At 42.1% G+C, this 19,095-nt stretch overlaps 1 protein-coding gene across 1 annotated transcript in view; it reads left to right on the top strand.

The window, feature by feature from the left end:
* col25a1 (collagen type XXV alpha 1 chain) overlaps positions 1 to 19,095 on the top strand; it is a 139,220-nt gene that overhangs the window by 104,849 nt on the left and 15,276 nt on the right. The window contains exons 11-18 of the mRNA XM_071926589.2: positions 2,765 to 2,791; positions 4,973 to 5,017; positions 7,553 to 7,597; positions 8,286 to 8,312; positions 10,041 to 10,085; positions 15,527 to 15,559; positions 15,674 to 15,709; positions 17,906 to 17,950. Of these exons, the coding sequence (XP_071782690.1) occupies positions 2,765 to 2,791; positions 4,973 to 5,017; positions 7,553 to 7,597; positions 8,286 to 8,312; positions 10,041 to 10,085; positions 15,527 to 15,559; positions 15,674 to 15,709; positions 17,906 to 17,950 (303 nt within the window). The remainder of the gene's footprint in view (positions 1 to 2,764; positions 2,792 to 4,972; positions 5,018 to 7,552; positions 7,598 to 8,285; positions 8,313 to 10,040; positions 10,086 to 15,526; positions 15,560 to 15,673; positions 15,710 to 17,905; positions 17,951 to 19,095) is intronic.

The following is a 19,095-nucleotide window of genomic DNA, read 5'->3' as shown; positions in this document are numbered from 1 at the left end:
CTCTCTGGGGTAAATTAAGGGGGTCTTCGGCTCTCTAAAGGTGGCTTGCAGCCGTGCACGCAGCTTTCATTTGAGACTTGATTTTGCTTCAAAAAGACTAAATATGGAAAAGCAGTGGGGTATTGTATGTGGTGTTCCATCCATAACTGAAACAAAGTCTCCCATCTGCTTCTTGGTGTTATTTCCAATCATGCTGAAGGAAGAGTTAGTGGCTTCTCCTTCTTCCACAATTACCCACAATGCACCAGTGACTCACCTTAGACAATTTCTAAAATGCGTATCAGGCATGCAATGTAAGGATCTTGCTTTCATAATATGCCTCTCTAATGAGCACATTCTTTCGATATTTTGGTGTCCTTGACATTAAGTTTCCTTTCATGCCAAGCCAAACATGAGGGGGAAAGATGTGAGTAAATGTCCTAAGACATGCTCGGTGGACTCCGAAGACGTATGTTCCCACTGTGGCGACTGTTGACATCAATAAGAAAAAGCATTTTTGTGTAGAACAGATCTGCTTGTTTCTAACCCATAAAGTTGAAAGTACCTAGACTGGAAGTAAACAACAGCATGATATTGCGAAGCTATTTCAAAGACCCTTCAAGTGAAAAACGATCTCTTTGAGCAGAAGCTCTCAACCTGCACTCCCAAGCCTCAAAATGTAGACTTTCTATGCTTTGATCAACCCAAAGTTTTCTCTCTGTAAATGCCGAGCAAGAACTGCACACTGCACACTTGGAGAGTTTTTCAAGTTCTTCAAGTAGCGAAGGTTCAGCTGCAGACTGACTGTGGGAATTAACCTGGCAATTGTTTGTCATTTCCGAGTCATGAATGAAAGCACCAAACATCGAGTGCTTTGTGTGTTCTGCTTAAATATGCATCCGGTTGATATTGTGCATTTGTGGATTTCATTCCTGTATGAATGTTAAACGAGGCAGTTTAGGTTCACTACGCTAGGCATGTGCCACAACACAGTATCACCATGGATACTTACGGTTGAAATAATCACCCTTTTTAACGAAGATCTTTGGAGTTTTCTCAATATTGGAGTTTTAGCGATGTCGGAAGCCAAAGCTGAAAACAAAGGAGCGAGACCGAGACTTCACAGGGGCCCTTGACTTTCCGAAAAAATTTCCTTGTCAGTCAGTAGCTCTTGAGTGCTCTCAGATGTAGTGAAGCTAATTAGCGCTCAGGCGAGTGGCGCAGGCTCTCACATACCTAGTGGGTCGTAAAGATGTTTACCCAGCCCTATTGAGGATTGCTAAGAAAGGCTTTTAGAGACAAGCCGAGGAAAACCTTTCTTTTGGTTGGCTGGGAGGAGGAAAGTTGTTCATTGAGGTTTTTTCCAATAAGTGTAGAAGGTATGCTGCAACTGCGTGGGCCATTACTGTAAAATGTGAGAACTTGTTGCTGCTGGGATGTTAACAGGCTAGTTTCCTAAACATGCAAATACACAATATGTACAGGTTCATTCGGAGCTTTGCAGCAGGCACACTATACTTTGTGGCCAGCTAGTTTTGTCAATAGATAAAGTAGATAAGAAAGTAAATATGAACAAGCGTTGTATTATTAACAACATAGGAAATGGTCTTGAGTTATTGAGTTAAGTTATTTGCATATCCACCCTTCTCACTGGTGCTTGGCATAGATAAAACTGTAGATAGTCAAAAGTAGGCCACCACAAAGCAGTCCTGCTTCACAAAAATCTGCAGACAGTCAAACTTTTCAACCTGAGTAGGTCTTCATCAGTTACTTTTGAATAATTTACAGGCACGCTGGCCTTTTACACTCATTGGGGAACCAAATCTGAAGCTTTGCCAATTATACTGCATCAACATAAATAAGACCAGGCAGAAGGGTTGTTGTGGAGGGCTTGTGGGGCATAAGGTCTGTCTGGCCCCGACCCAGCTGAGAGTGATGAGCCAAATGGCACCAACCAGATCCTGAGCCGACAGTGAGAAAAATGTTGGCCAACAAGAAGTGTCATAACAGCCATGCGTGAAGGTGTTGATGAACTGCTGTGGTGCTGCGATACTTTAGAGTCCTGCCCGGCCAAACATGGAGGGAACACACTTTAAGGGGAAAAACTCATTCGGTGCAAGTGTTTTTCTCCTTTTAGTCATAAAGGTCTCCTACTGTTTTCAGACAGGTTGTGGTGTAAGGGGTTGGGGATCAAACATGGCCCCAAGTTTCAATGTGATAAACAGCAGGTCTACTTTGGAAATAGAAACTGTCCACCCAGACACATCTATCATTATCTGAAATCTCTATTACAGTGTGTGGCGCCTTTTTTGCCCTGCCTACTTCATAAGTACTGTAAGGCTTTCCAGTGATCGTCACTTTGAGGTAATGAACCTCTCCTCTGTGTCGGACTATAGGCTTAAAATCCAGAACAGTCAAACAAGATGCCACTTTTTTTTTACAGTCACTAAAAGCAAAAAAAACAACAGAGATCAACATAAAAGATACAACCATAACTGCTTTCATTATTCATGGTTTCATTAAAGATTCTTGTTTATGGTTCAGCCCGCTGAAAAGAAGGCACAGAGTGACTTTATTTTCATTCTTTGTCATCGAATAAAACAAGGGATTGATTGTGAGCCTGTTCCGCCTGAAGGGCTTTTGCTCACTGTATGAAAGCCTACCACAAGCCTTGCCAGTCTCTCTGTTGTCACTGCGTTGGCCGTGGAAATCATATTATTTCATCTGACATCGACTCTCTTTGTTTGTTTCTTTCTTTCTCTCTCTCTCTCTCTCTTCTTTTCAGGGACCTGAAGGGCCCCAAGGGTCTAAGGTAGGTTTCAGAAAATCATTTCTTCTTCTACAGATTTTGGGCATTTTTGTGGCTTTATTAGATAGATGAAAGTGAAGAGAGACAGGGAAGACTGGGAGGGAGAGCAGGATGACATGCAACAAAAGTCCTGGGCTGGATTCAAACCCAGGATGTCGCAGTTACATTATATGTCTTAGATCAGTGAACCACCAGGATGCCCCATCATTATCTTCTTCTTATTCTATTATTGTCTCTCACTTTGGTTGTAAATGCGTCATCTACTGAATCACATCAAAAACACATTCCATACTGATACTGTGCTTTCTCATTCCCATAATTATAATATTCTGTAAAGTTTTTTTTTGATCAGAATTGTATGCAGACCAATGGAGAATTTCTTTAGCATTTGAATAATGTTTTGGACTTGATTGTGACTGTGCATAAGTGGACAGAGTGTGAGGCTGCACAATGGCTACTCCCAAAATTAAAAAGTAAGGCTGAAAAATGATCACCAAAGGGCATGGAGCATTGCAACCTGGGAGATTTGTGATACAGGGGGCACAGACGGGGCAAGCAAACAGACAAGGAGAGAAATAAAGTCTCACACAGCAACATGGGGAGAGATAAAACCAGAGGTAGAGAAAGAAAAAAGGAAGGAGAGAGAGAGCAGGAGAAAGACAGAGAGAGGGAGACGGAGAACAGGAGAGGCTGAGCTCAGTGCAGCGGTACAGGCTCCTAGTCCCACGCGGCGCTGATGTGGGGAACAGATGTAGGCCATATCCAGCCATCAGGTAGCTGCCAGTGTTTGTTCAGTGTAACCCAATCAGACACTTCCTGTCTGCGCTGTCATCTGTCGGCAGGCCCTCCCGTCGGCGGTGGGGGGGGGGTGTAGGGGTCAATGATGACACACCGTCGTGTTAATGACTCATAAGCCAGGCCCCGGGCCTGCTCCATTAGATCTGCTGCTGCTGCAGCGCTGTGTTCAGCAGACGGCACATGTCAACAGTTTATATTGAAGTTTCATCGCCTTGGTGATTGATTGAGTGTAGTAACATGATCTAAAGTAGTGTGTGAATCATAAATATCCACTGATCGGAATTGGAACGATAATTCATATGAACCCTCCTGCCGCTGACTGAAGACCAAGTCCACTGCCCATTCTCTTCTATCCCCCCAATATTTGTCTGATGATGTATGCCATAGACTAAATTCCCTTTGTTTGTTTATAACTCATTAATCATGAATCATCACCTGAATCCTCAAAAGTTTGCTATACAAAATCCGATGATAATAACCTCCACTCTAGTCATTGCTTTGACTACTTAAAGTCTGTATTCTGTTATTCCACCCAGCTCTGACTTGATATGACTCACATATATCTGCACATGTGGCCATGGTAACATTAAGTTGCATTTAAGGTGGCTTTCCATGGAGAAGCACAAATAGCCAACATGTGCACACCACAATGCAAGAGAGTGGGAGCTCATTAAACTGTTTGTAACATCCCCAGAGTCTAAATCGTCTTGTCTAAACAAGTTCAAGCAGTATGTGCAAACATAACAGAGCTAGGTAGCCGTTTTTCACATTCTCCTCTCTGTTAGTAAGTTTGAAAACTCAGCAGGACTAAAGTCAACTCCCAGTCTTGCCCTCTGCCTGTATCGTCCATAATTTTGCAGGTCTTAAAACATGACATGCGCTATTTGTTCTGGCCCGGTTTTGTCAGATCAGCACACGCACTCAACCTGGGAGGATGAGTGGAAGTGGGGGTGGGAGCGAAAGACTTGGGAGCGCTTTTACAGGCTGTTTTATCCCACGTCCGGTGTGTCTCGCGAGGGCTGTTGATGGTGGTTTTGCATAATATGACCCTGCTTCTCCTGGGGTCGGTGCTTTAGAGCATCTATCAGACAGGTAGGAAGACAAAGTGCACTGTCACGGCATTTAACGGAGACCTGGAGAGATGTGCTCGGGCTCCTGCTCTCACAAACAATTCAATATTGTTCATTCTTCTGGAAGGCAATTATGTAAAGTCACCTTGACCTGCAGTTACATTCATCACTTGAAAGCACATGATCATAACAAACTGTGTTTGATGGTAGCCATAACTCTGCAGTCTCCCCTGCTTTCTTTGCAAGACAAATACAGTGTGATTGCTTTTAGCGTTGAATATAATGTCACCTAAAGGTCTTTGTGTTTATTTCACAGGGTTCACTTGGCCCTCCAGGCATCGCAGGTGTTGATGGACTGAAGGTGAGGCCATTCATAGAGACAGTCACTTACACATGATGCATACAGAACAGCTGATGATTGTGGTGCAGATGTGTATAATCCTCACATCTGGCTGTTTTACTGGTTGTTCAGACTAGTCCAGTCACCAAAGCAGTTGGATGATGATGACTACGCTGCAAAAAAATCCTATTTTATCATATTTGGCCCTAAAATCTTATTTTTCATAAAACAAGCAAACAATTCTGACAATGAGGTGAGGTAACTGCATTTGTTTCAAATGCTGTGTCTTGTTTCAGCCATTTCGTAGTAACATGTATCAGTAGCTTGAAGTGAAGTGAAATAAGGCAGATTGCTCTACAAGTATCAGGAAAATAACACGATTTAATAAAATCAGGTTGATTTGCAAGGGAAATAAGTGAAGTTATCTCACTCCATTGGCAGATCACTTCACTTTCTTACTTTCTAAGACTCAATACTAAATTAACTGTCTTGTTAAAATGGATATTTTTTATATTGTTCGTGATGCTGACTAGCAGATTCATGATGCTGAATAGTTTTAGTCACATTGAGCAGGCCCTCTGTGCTTAGCCTGAACATAATATATATCTTTCCTCCCAAAATACCATATTCAAAATAGCTCAAAAAGCAAACTTCCATCCACACCTGAAAGCATTTTATCTTCAAAAGAGTCACTTTAATATACTTCTTAATGTTTTCATTAGTCCTTTTGGCCATGTGTTGCAGTATTCTTATTAGAAGAGTGCTGCCATGGATCCTGACAATTTCAAACCACTATCCTATTTAGGAGAAATCCCTTGGGCTGCATCTTCAAGCCGTAACCACAAAGTAACGTTTGAGCTGCCTGTGAATCAGCTCACACTCAGCTTCTTTCTGTATTTCATTCTCAAACCAAATAAAGAAGACACAGTGCAGGTATTTCACAATAGGAAAAACGGAAAAACCATATTTACTCCAGAACAAAGATGGTATAAGTGAAGCGAAAGAATGGGGAGACGATTTGAGAGGCGCCATCTTTCTAATCTTAAGCATGCATTTATAAAGATATGAGAGGAGAGGCACGCATGGCTGTAATGGGAACCAGAGTAAAGAAGTTTCATTTCGGAGTGAAAGCCATACTCACTTTGGAGACAGCAAATGCTGAAGGCCTAATTCCATACTTGTGTTGGGACCGGAGTTTGCCAGCACCCATGAAATAGAACTCCAATGCTGTGCAATGCTGTTATAAAACAGAATCGGTTCTGGTATGTAAGTGTCACTCATGCAGAAAGTTGAACTCTGAAGCAGTTGGTTCATGAAGCCTCTGCCAGCAGTGGCAGGTTGACTGGCAGACCTCATATTGATCTGACATAGATATCCACTAAAAGGGGGATGATCACTAATGCAAACCTTATCAGCCAGAGAGTTTAAGAGTTTTTAATCAGATCCCATCATCATTATGGCAATATATCATCATCATTATGTCAATGACTTCCATATGTGCGCTGATAGATGATACAAGATTCCAGGATTTATAATGAGTTTCACTAGTGTGTAGCTTGGGATACTCCCTGTCCACCGACTTGTAACATACAGACTGATCTCTCCACAATGTTGCATGCAAAAAAAACATAAAACTTAACTTCAAAGACTTTTGGCCGAACAAAAGTGTGCATGTGCACAATGATGAAAACAACAAAAAGAAAAGGAGAAAGAGAGAGACTAGTAAAAAAAAAGAAAGAAAAATAAGAAAGTATACAACCCAGTTTTCCACACCAGTATTAGACAGCCATGAAATGACACTCCACATTGAAACATGTTTTAATAAGTAATAGATTGCCTAATTTTTCATGCCGGGATGCATTCATCTCTGTCGCCCTGTTGAAGTTGTCTGTCTGGGTTGAGGAATAGTAGCTACCTTTCTAAAAGGTTAATGATGTGGTAGGTTTGCAAAGGTCAGAAGGTCAGCTGTTTTTGGCAGCAGATGGACTGAGGCTGGTGTCTCAGTTAGACCCTCTGCCCTCAGACAACATGGATGCAGACTGACACTAACGCTGAACTGGCATTCATTCAGATGGACTTGGCTGTCCTCCTTTACACATGTATAAAACCCAACCAGAGATCATAAAGCATATAAATCAACTTGTACACTCTGCAAAGCTTATCCTCTCAACTTACAGATTTCTGTTGCGGTTTTCAGATTTTATACCTTACTCTATCATTTGAACCTTGTGCAATTTATTGTTTCATTCACACTATACTGTACATAAACATGTGGCGAGTCGTTACAGGTCGATTCCGTGCCATATATTAAAGTATATTGTCCATCCGGCATTAATAACGATATCTATCTGTGGCTTCGTCGTCAGCTATCCTGCAAATGCATTCCACCTGTCCTGTGAGGCAAATTTTATAACACGAACTTAACCTCTGTTAAGGTTATCTATATCTGGGGGGAAAACCTTAAGCTTTTTGTACCTCCTGACCTTAGATTAATGTTCACATGGCTTGCACAACGCACTGAATGAAGCCACTGTGTGTATGTCATGCTGTCCATAGGGGGATGTTGGCACCCCAGGATTGGACGGTATCCCTGGAGTCAAGGTTTGTTTCGCACGTATTCTGCGCGCTCTTATACCTCTGAATTCATTGCAGCCATGATATTTTTATTTTTTTATTTTTTTATTTTGAGCCATCTGTTTTTTTCCTCCCTTTGTTATCAAGGAGACATCCTTGCCTTTTGACCTTGTGGCCACTTTTTGCCATCTTTTCATCATACTAGCTTGTTTTTCTTTTCTTTTTTTTTTGCATCTTTCTTGCAGAACTTCTTTCACCAGGAAAAATTATGTTCTGACTCATATTGTGTCCATAATGTCAATAAAGCCGTGTCGCCTTCATAGCCGACATCTGATACAAAATGTAAATTCACTGTATAGTAGCTACATACAAGCTTAAAGAAATGCAATTATATTGACCTGGATATCATCACTTTATAGTGGCATTGTGGTAAAATATCATTGTAATTATAATTGGTGTTATTGCCTGTTTGTATTGACAACTAGTTGTAATGGCTGTTCACGTTTATTTGAAAGCACAGAGCAATATCTCAAAAAGTTTACACCCGAGGGTCTGTCAGGGGAAAGAGCAGCCGAAATATGAGAGCATTTCTATAATCTAACATGAATTTAACCCCAGATACAATCTGACCCTAACTGGCTGCAATAATTCCCCAACCTAACCCAACGCCCCACAAGTTTCTGTATGTTTAATGCTCTGCTTTCTTTCCCAACAGGGTGAAATGGGAGAGCGAGGTGAAAAGGTAAAGCCTTAATTCAGATCACTAACATTATGCTTAGCATCTGCCCGATATCCCACCATGTGCCTACTAAAGACATTTTGTTTACAGCCTTCATTATAAATGATGGCAGCTATACAGTTTGTGGATGTTGGCACCCCCCAATCTTGGAATCTGCCTCATTTCTCACAACTCCAACTTGGCAACCAATTGTTTTTCAATGGGGACTCCCTTCAGCGATTCAGCCATCAATGATTCAGTGATGTTGAGTCACTTAACTCTCTTAGGACCCAATTTCTCTAACTTGGGCCTTGGTGGAGACCAAAAAACCTAATCGGGAAACCACACAATAGCCACACTGAGCAAAAACAGCCCCGACTCCATCCTTATTCTCTCCATTCCCTAATCCTAATGCTTTTTATTCACTGTTGTTGGACAGCCATGGGTGGGAGGGTGCGAACATTGACCAGAGAGGGAAGGAGAGGGAGGTGATGACTCAGTGTACTTCACTGGCACCAATCACAAAATGGGACACGTTGTTCTCAGTTGTGCTTCTGACTTTTCTTAGGGACTTGTGTTATTACCCATCATTACACCTGATTCACTTTATTAGAGGCTTTGCAGTTGCATCACGTATCTCCTAACAACCACGGCTGGCACCATCATGGAGGTCCAGTGGAGAATTGGCTGTGCAGATAATGGCTAAATATATAACAAACCGAGAGAGCAATACCTTAAGAATATTATTGTGGTGTGGGTGCAGGTATATTGAGTAAAATTATAAGTTAAAGTGAATAGTCTGACTAGGTAGATTTGTTTTCAAATTTGTGTCACTGTGAAACTGTCTTGTCTCTAGTCCTAGTCTCTACTCCAAAGCACTAGAGCTTGAGAAGAGTCAGCTCAGTTAACCTGAACAAACAGTTGGGTTTTGTCTATGACTCTTTGACACTACTAATGCTAGCTTCTAATAGATACAGTATGTTAGCTAGAGTGTAAATCAGATATGTTCTCGTGGCCCCATGACATAATGGCCGAAATACTATTAAGTTCGTTCTCTCCAAGACAACATTAGAAGATCGTTTTCCACAAGGACACAACTATCGACTTGGAATTCTTGATTTGACATTTCACCTTATGATTAGTTAGCTAACAACTGACAATGTCAATCAGATTTATCAGTGGTGAAATGATCAGTTCCCAGTCAAAAACAGCGCAGCAATTAATCATATCTATTCCATACTGTTGAGATGGCCAAGTCGTAAGTTTAGAGACGCAATCAGCCGCTCACCGCCGTTGTTGCCAAGAGCTGAGGACCTCCACTGTGGCCCCCGGAGGGTGCGTTACGTCACCTGAAAGCCCTCTATAGCTCTCATATTTGAACCATGTGTGGGGAATCAGTTGGTGACCAAGGTAAATGCAACATGTAATGGCACATCATCTCTGCTGCTGCCATGTACCAGACACTCCTCCAAGCATCCATTAAACAGTTTTAAAGAGCAGTGAAGCGTGAAAATAGCAGAACATTAGTCAAAGTTCTGTTGTATTATCTGTCTGTCAGTTACAACAATCTGGCTCATCCTTTTATCCTCAGTTTCTTTGAGGCTTACTTCTTTTTTCAAAAGCCATGCTACTCCCAAGCAATATTAAACATTTTGGACTCTCAGAGCTCTCAACAGTGTTTTTTTTTTCAGCAGTACATATCCTTCCCATCAAAAGACTGAATACGATTTCCTCTGTGCGATTTTATCACAGGGCGATATGGGCGAAGACGGATCGAAAGGTGACGTGGGGGAGAAGGTATGTAAATTCAACTTTACCTTCTGTTCTCATTGTTTATGTCTTGGAAGCTACTCAAGAGAGCAGGAGAGAGAATCTGGCTCTGGCCAGAAAGCATAAAAAAAAAAGTTAATGTTAGCCATCTGAGGGGATCTGTGGAGAAGTAGCTGTGGTAAAGTGCCATCAGCTGCAGTCAAGGCTAGGCAACAGCAATCATCCTGGCACTTGATGCGTCCTCTGCGCTTAATGTGGACTTAATTGCTGTGCTACGCTGGCGCTACATTTCCTGGTTGGATGGCTCCTGCATTAATTTGGGACCATTTATCATCGAGACAGCTTGTCAAGATGTGATCCACTCCAACAAAAGGCAGGATAGAGCTTTGCTGGACACATTGTCTAGAGCCACGGCGAAGTCATAGATTCAGATTGTTGCCCAAAGGCTTTTGTTTTTGAGAGACAGTGTTTTGTTTTGTGTTAGTACATCGAGATCATGTCCAGAGACGGATTATTCTTCCTATCCAGTGCTTGTCATGCTGCCCTCGTTGTTATTATTTCCTTAAAGCAGCATTTATGAAAATATGAGTTGGGACTGAAAATAGGTCACAGGCTTATTTCTTCTGGGTGACCACATGACAAAATTTGGGTCCGGAGCATAAAACGTTTAACATCCCCTTTGTCTTTATCCTCTTAAGCGTCTTGTAAAACAATTCAGAAAACAGGTTATTTATTTAAATTTGAATCAATAATTCCTTGAAAATGTTGATTCTATATTCAACTTCTCAACCCAGGCAAAAAGTGCTCAATTTTTGGGAAAGATTGTGATATTAAAAAAAAGGAAAAGATAAAGATTCTACCCCAAACCAAAACAAAATAAATAGTTTAAAAAAAATGGTAAGGCAATTGCAGAGAACAGATCCATTGTAGACAATCCGCATATACTGGAGATGCTTTTTTTGGTAGGAAGACAGGGTTAGGTAGAAAAACAAAAATATTATTGATAGACTGGCGGCAGAAGGAGTGTACTCAAAATGTCACCGCCAATTTATTGCTTTTCAGTGGAGAACAACTTTGATAACTTCTCACTTTATGGGTACGCTGGTTTTAAAAGACTGCTGAGCGCTGCTGCCAAGAAAGACACTGTTCGAAGGAAACAGATGCAGGATATCATCTGTGGAAAATAAGTGAACAAAAAGAAAGTGGAGGGCGATAAAACTTCGCAGCTCCAGCGCTACTTTGATCTGGTCTACCTTAGTGCAGTAAAAGCAAGAAGTTGGAGTTTTGCTGCAGGGGTAAAAAAAAATGAAAAAAAATTGGAATTGAGCACCATGGGAAATCAAACTTCTGTAGCAAGTCACCTGCCATTCGTCAATTCATCAATTGCACTCTAATTTATTTCCTAATAAAAAAGAGACAGAAAGTGCCGTAAAGAACTAGAAATAAGAGACATCGCGTTAATGATCAAGGATTTTGTCATTGGTATGGGCTGGATTATCTTATCATCCCAGGTTTTCAGCGTCAGGATGTAAAAATGAGCTCTTTCCTTTTTTTTTTTTTTCCATAGAGCACAATGGCGAACATATGGTGGGAATAATTGCTTTTCAAACAAGTCGGGACGTAACTCAGTACCTGAATACATATCTAAAGGGCTTTAACACCAGTCAGACACACAAAGGATTGATTGATTATTCGGCGTAGTGAAGAAAGTGTCTCACAGACCCACATGCACACACACACACACACACACACACGGCTGTAATCGGCTACAGCATGTACTGAGTGGCTGAATAACGGTAGATTGTGATTCTGCATCAGTTAGAAGAGAGGGATGCTGGGTGTAGCGTGCCGCCATCCCACAAACTGGAGCTCCTGTCATCATTTGGACAATAGAGTTTTGGGTCTGATCGATTACTCTTCCCAATATGCTTGTCAATGACCTATTGTTTTCACTGAGAGGAGAGGAAACCAGCGAAGAGAAGAGAGAGGGCATCTTTCATCTTGCATGCTGAAGATGCCAAGGTTAACAGGGCAGACACTTGGGGGGGGGGGGGGGGGATCTGGGGTGAGAGGTGAGGCAGTGAAAGCTTCAGTATGGTAAGCAGAGCGACCCCAGGGAGTGCGGTGCGGTCTGCAGGGAGAGAGAGAGAGAGAGAGAGAGAGAGAGGGAGATGGCAGGGCGAGCAATCAGACCGGGCTTTGCATGATACAAAGGGAGATTGTTTTGACGGGGATCTGTGGAGTGTGAAAGAGACTAAATGACAGGACACACACGTACATAACACACACTCACGTGCACACTCGCTCATACGCACATGTACACGTGTATACACACACACACAGACACAGACACACACAGTCACAAAATCTCTTTCTCGTATGTTCTGACACACACACACACACACAATCTTAGTGACTCAGGCACCAATCCGCTTTTCACTGAAGCACGCTTGGCACAGCATTCAAGAACTGAATCATAACTCCTCTCCCAGTCACTCCAAAAAAGTCTGTGAGAGACCAACTAGGGCAACTTTCTTTTAATTGGATTTTACTTGGATTTGCCGTATACCTTTATATAACATGTTGCTGGATGTGTCACTTTGATAAGCCATCACCAATTGGGAAGAAGAACTTTTCCAACACGCTTGTCCATCTCTCGATTCGCTACGCACAAATCCTGCCCACAGATAAAATGAACGGCTTTAGCTCCAAAAACGATTATTTTTGGTGTAATTTGCCTAAATATTTAACAACGTGTGAAATTGGCTGTGACTGGTCTTATTCAAAAAGTCGAACCTCAGAGGTGGGAAAAATGTCTTGTGGGTTCGAAAAAAAACACGAAACCAAGTAAACTCTCGAGTTGGTTTTGGGAGGTTCCAGGCTGTGAGAGCTTGGCGCTGGCCAGTGTGGCACAGCGGTCGGTGAAGTTCTTCGGTCCTGAGGTCCAGTCCGGCCCCTTGTGAACTGGCCACGGTTCAGCTCCTGGCGGGGCCAATCAGAATCTGTGTCGCCTCGCATACAGCCGAACGCAGTCATTAGACAGTGGCTGAGGTCAACATTCAGCCAAGGCATGAATTTGGTCAGCTTTGTTAATGACCATAATAATATAGAGAACATTTTTTGCCTTGGCTTCATTGCTGTCTGATTAATTCTCTCCACCTCAGTCGCCCGTACCAGGCAACACAGCTGGAAAATGGCCTGAATCACCAGACACACATTATGGGATCTTCATGCTATTATCTTTAAGTGCCAATATACAGTGTTTGACACAGTCAGCGACAATTATGGGTGCCCATAAAGAAGTGGCGCTGTAGTGACAGTGCCCTTTCCTGCTGTGCTCTGTGGTTAAATCACAGGCTGTGGCCTCAGCACGGTAATTGGCCCAATTGGGACACTTTAGCGCTCTACGCCGCGCCTCAGCTCACCTCCCAACTCAACCACTTTTTCCATCTCAATTGCTCGCCGAGTCCTTCACTTGGAATTGATTAGGCGGTGCGAACCTCTCACTTGGTTCTCGGGCTTGGTGCCACTTGCGTTGCAGCTGTGCCATGACAGATCATGTCGCTGGCGTATTTAGCAGCAGGGGAGCGAAGCGATGATTGCTTGTGTAGCATCCTCTGACACTTGTTTTCACGCGGGTCTCAGTCAGAGCGGCTGCTTGATTCCAACGGTTCATCTCACTGTTAAATATTTTCCATTGACGGCAATGCAACAGGCTGCAAATACTTAAAAATCGTTATTTCTGATGTTATTCCTGATGTTATTCCTGATACGTTTGTCACTTTTGATGATAGACCTTGCGATTAACATGTCCATTAGAATTTTTATGGTTCTGAATTAACATACCAAGGATCTGACACACCATGGGCAACAAACAACTGCCTTTGATACTTAATTTTAGCACACTGTGCAAACCATGATATCAATTTTAATTTTCACGATGTTAGCTCCTTGATGTTTTATTCCTGCCTAGATCAATAATGGGGACAAATGGTAATAATGCTTAAAGTCAGTCAGGTTTATCTATTCCACAGCGTGAGTTTAACAAGATGAGATCTGTTGTAGGTATTTAGTTGTTGTTTTTTCAGACCTAATTAAGTGCAGATGTGAGGCATTGTTACATGTGCATCCCTGCCAGAAAGAAACAGGTGTACACCAGCTCTGACTTTGATGTTTGTGCTGTTAAAACAAGGCATTATTCTATCAAGACAAAAGAAAGTCATAATGGGGCCTTGTAAGTCGTTTCCTGTTTTATCACAATTCCTCGGTCAACCACAAGATAATATCCAAGGTTGTGATCGACCGAATATGTTTTTACTTTGCATGATGCTTCTAATGATAAAATCTCTTAAAAGCCTTCCGCTCATCTTCTGTACTGTAATACATAACGCATAAGAGGAACCTGTGTTTGTGGATCCAAGAACAACCAAACCTTATAAACGTCCATCCCCTCAGATCTTCTGTACCCTCAATTAAATATGTAACAAGCTAGCGCTAACTTGTGAAAACGTCCATATAAAAATGGGAACGATAAGCCTTGAGAGGGGAGCTGGCGGCGCACTTGAGCATGCAACAAAGCCCAGCTGTAAACAGTAACGCAGTTTATTGTCTGCAAAAAAAATGCAGCAATTAAACATGCCTTGTGTGCTATGCATCGTAATGACTCCCATAAAAAGCTGAGGGCGGGAGGCATTCCTTCAGCAACTTCTGAGCGTGAGGCGTATGTGTAGTGCGACCACAGAATCCGCACCAGAGCTCAAGACCCAGTCTCGTTCTCCCCACTCCCTTTTCCCACCAACCGCCCATAATTATGCTTATTGGCCCCTCGTTTTATGTCTGTTTTTACTGTACACTGCAGTAGTACTACAGTTCATAGAGAAGTCCTGGGTTCTGGATGTCAGAGTTTGTTGGAAAACTGTGATAAAAGTAGCCCCATCTCCTCCGTTCAATACCCGATCTGAGGAGATGCGACGGTAAAAATGGATTGAAATGGTTTTAGTTGTCCTTGCTATGTTCTCCTATGCTGTTGTGGATTTGTATGGTTGTAGGTTTCACCCCTAATGTCATCTATTGTGAGCATAAGGCTGCACTCTGAAAAGAAAAATGGAAAGGTTCGCCCATAGTTAATGTCCACAATGTGCTGCCTCAAGGTTTCGTGAGGAGGAACATTCAGATTGAACACTGCTTAGAATCAAAAGCCATCTCCTTTCTCCATTGGAGGTTTTTGTCCAATTTTCTCCCAACATCTCAGTAATGACTGCAGTCACAATATTATGTTCTGCATTGTTACATACAAATTGAGCCTTTTCATTTTTTTTTTTGTCACTGTAATTGCACAGTAATACAATTTGTTCCTGCCATGACCATACAGAAAACACCATCAAGTGCTGTAATCATCTCCATTACCATTTTCCATTTTCCACCTCTCTAAAGTAATTTTGGGATGCTTTTATTTTTTTTTCTCTCAGGGAGATGCGGGCTCCTCTGCAGCAGGCATCAAGGTAAGAGCTAGTATTGAAATTGGTCACTGGCATCAGCATGATTCTTCATTTGTGTTCCTTGTTCCTGATAGGAAATGAAGCAGCTGAAAGGTAAACTCTTTGCCTGTGTTGCAGGGTGAACCTGGAGAGCCTGGACGAAGTGGACATAAGGTAATCATTGCTTTCTACTAGCAGTGGCTCCTTGATAGAGATATCAGTCGTAGAAATAGTAATAGCAGTAATTGCAGTAGTAGTGTATTGGAAACTCAGCTTTGTAGATGGTTGCTTGTAATGATAGTAACTCCTGCAGTAATATCTATTTTAAACGGGTTATACCACAGCCATAATAATTTGGTTGGTATATAGTTTTTAATAATGGTTTCTGTTTTGATAATAATGAGGAGGGGAATAAAATCTTCAGCTGATGCAATAACAGAAAATGCTCAACCTGACTCTCTCAACATATTTCTTTATTTGCATCACTGTGAATACAATATTGCTGCTATGCTGTTTTACACAGGTATGAACACATTCAGTGTACAAGGTGAAGCTATCAGCATCTTGCATCAGGCTCACAATATAAAAAACAGACATTTTGAGCATTCCAAAACTGGTTGAGACTCTGTTTTAAAGTGTAATGAGGACTCCATGGGACTCCATAGTCCATGGGACAGTACCTGACACTTCAACTTGAGCTTCAATGCATCACAGTGCTCAGGCTCGTTTTGCATTTACTTTGGCTTGACACTTGTTTTGAGCCAGAGCAAGGCCCCTGGCATCATACTAACACCTCTGGAAATACTAAATCCTCTGGATGTTTTTGCTCAGTTTTATTGAGACCCGCACTTGTCACACTCTTTAACACCAACCAAGTCATTCCACGACTTTGCTTAGCAACCAACCGACTGTACACGTTTTTGGTGTTTAAGCGTCGCTTGTTGGCATGACAACCCCCCCACCCCCCTCCCCTCCCACCCCCAACCAAGTTTGTATTCTACAGTTTGACACACTTTTGAAGTCAATGCAGGAAATCAAGGAACTTTTGGTTGAAGACAGTTGCTGAGAAGAAAAGTGCAACTTATTCCATGAAAAACAAGCATGTGGCGGAAGAAGAGCTATTTTCATGCGGCACAAAGGCTGTTAGTTGTCCCCCTGACCAGACTGCTGTCAAGACTGCACCAGTACCCCATCTAATTACACTTTTTAATCCCAAGGGCCACACCCCATTAATTTCCCCACTCTCTTCTCTTTTTGGGGAAAAGCATTCTAGGCAGACAGACAGACTTTTAGCAGATGCCTTTTTCTGCTGCGCTGCGAAGAACGCTCGCGGCCTGACTGACTTTAAACTGTTTTATCTTATCTCTCCCATTTCACAGCCATTCTGTTTGTGCTGACACACTTGCAATTTTTATTCCTCATTATGTTGGCCATCATGAAATGAGTTGTTGATCTCCATTAAATAGTACCATTGGATGACATTCAGTAAGGGTTGGTGAAGTAGTAGTCCACAAGAGAGACTTTTATTCATTAGGTTTACAATGCTTTCATGAGCCACAATGGAAATTTACAGCCGGCTCTCTGATCCCCTGAGTGCCATTACAGTTGATCATTCTCGTGTGGTGCTAATCATTTCTTTTCATATGCCATAAATATAATAGTCTTAATAGAGCGTTAAATTATCCCGAGTCAGAAGTTTTGTTTTGAAAGTCTCTCAGAAACCTCACAAGGGACTTGACCTCTCTGATTTTTCCACAGTTGAATCAAATGACTGAACTGTAGTCATACTTTCATGCAATGGGAGTCTAGAGTTCTCCACTTGACAGTGACCTGACCTTGGTAATGGAGAAAAAGACCGACTTTGCAACTTCTAGCTCTGCCAAACTCTAATGACCATAAAGCCGCAGCAGCTCTTCAAAACAGCTTTTGCAACTTTAATCCAAAGTATTTGACAGTTTTCATTTAAGAAACCAGAACGTACACACACCTGACCCCACCAATGAACAATAGTAAACCTTGATTAACTCCCGTGAAAGCTTGAGCGATTGAAATAAGTGATTGACATTTGCTAAAAAGATCTTCATAGTCCAATATAACAAACACTAATTGCCCTATCAAGCCATGGCTGCATGAGTTGGTATGAAAGTGCATGTACAGTACCTTCTGCTGGTGCTTACCACAAGCGAATGACAAACAGTCATCATACACTAGTAAACATCAGGCCATCATCAGTATCTAACACTTACAGTAGGACAATAGAGAAGACACATATAGAGTCAAGAGCTACACGAGGCCCTAAAGAGCCTAGGAATGAGGCTTGACTCAGCTTAGCTTGGCTTGGCTGTAACATGTCACACTTTTCCTGTGTAGGGAGAGCCAGGACTTCCAGGGCTGCCTGGACTTCCGGGGATAAAGGTAAATGCTTCGCTGTTTTCATCCCCAATCATTCCCCCAGTCTTGTCCCTGTCCATCCGCTTTCAGCCCAGCTATACCAGCGTTCAGCCGGCCCATACCAAAGCTCAGCCGACCCATACATATAGCTACGCCTCATGTAAGGCTGCCTGCTATCTTGCTTTTCCTGCTGTGTGGGATTTATACCTATACTGCAATGTTCCAGAAGTACAATAGTATGTACATTCAGTGCTGTGAAGGTGCAAGCAAACATTTAAGCAAGAAGTTCAAGCGAAAATGACTGACAAGGCAAATAGTGTGTGCCTCTGAGTTGAACGTAGCAGAAGTAAACAAGAAAAGTGGCTTATTTCAATCTGTGAACAAAGTGGAGGCCTATGAAATAATGAATAGGGGCGCTGATCGTAACTGCACCCCTGGGAAACGCTGCAATTTACCTCCTGTAAGTGGCATCTAAAAGGGCCTCATCAATACAAGATGTTCCAAAAACACCGCCTGTCAAGGAGAGGATGTTTCAATTTGACTTATTCAGAATTCCCAAAGCAGGCTTTTTTGTTCTGGAAATATATGGTTCAGGAGTATTCATTTACTGGAAAGAAAACAGAGAGTAGAGACGCTAGAGGCACATAATATTTCACAGCCATCTACATGCTAAATGAGTAGCAACCACCTTAATGTACGTCACGGATCATCAGCTTGAAATATAACGTGAATGAATGCAAGGAATGCTCAAACAGGCATGATGAGATAATGCTTGTTGCTGTTTTGGTTTTGTTTTTCCCTTTTTGGATGCTTGTAACCTGCTGGCCTTGTAAAAGAAAAAACCTTTCATTTTATATACTCCTGTTTTTACTTAAGAGGCCTGAATGCTTAATGGAATCTAACAATGTTTTTGCTAACGTAGCACTCTGAGCTCAGCTTGCACTTGGGTCCGCTCCGCAGTCTTCCTTGTTTATCCAATCAAAGTTTGAGAGGCAAGTGTCTATTGCCATTCCAAAATCTTTCAGAGTGTCCAGTGTGTTGGTGGGACCTTTGGTTTCAGATGGTGCAGTAAGATATTCCAATAAAGTTGTATCAGTTTAGAATTTAACCAGCATTACACCTTATATTGCAAGTTCACTCCTCATAAGTCATAAATGGAAATGCAAAAA

Source organism: Centroberyx gerrardi, chromosome 23 (genome assembly GCF_048128805.1).
Source record: "Centroberyx gerrardi isolate f3 chromosome 23, fCenGer3.hap1.cur.20231027, whole genome shotgun sequence".
Classification (NCBI taxonomy): domain Eukaryota; kingdom Metazoa; phylum Chordata; class Actinopteri; order Beryciformes; family Berycidae; genus Centroberyx; species Centroberyx gerrardi.
The sequence above is the reverse complement of the archived record's forward strand: the minus strand, read 5'-3'. Positions and strand labels throughout refer to the sequence as shown.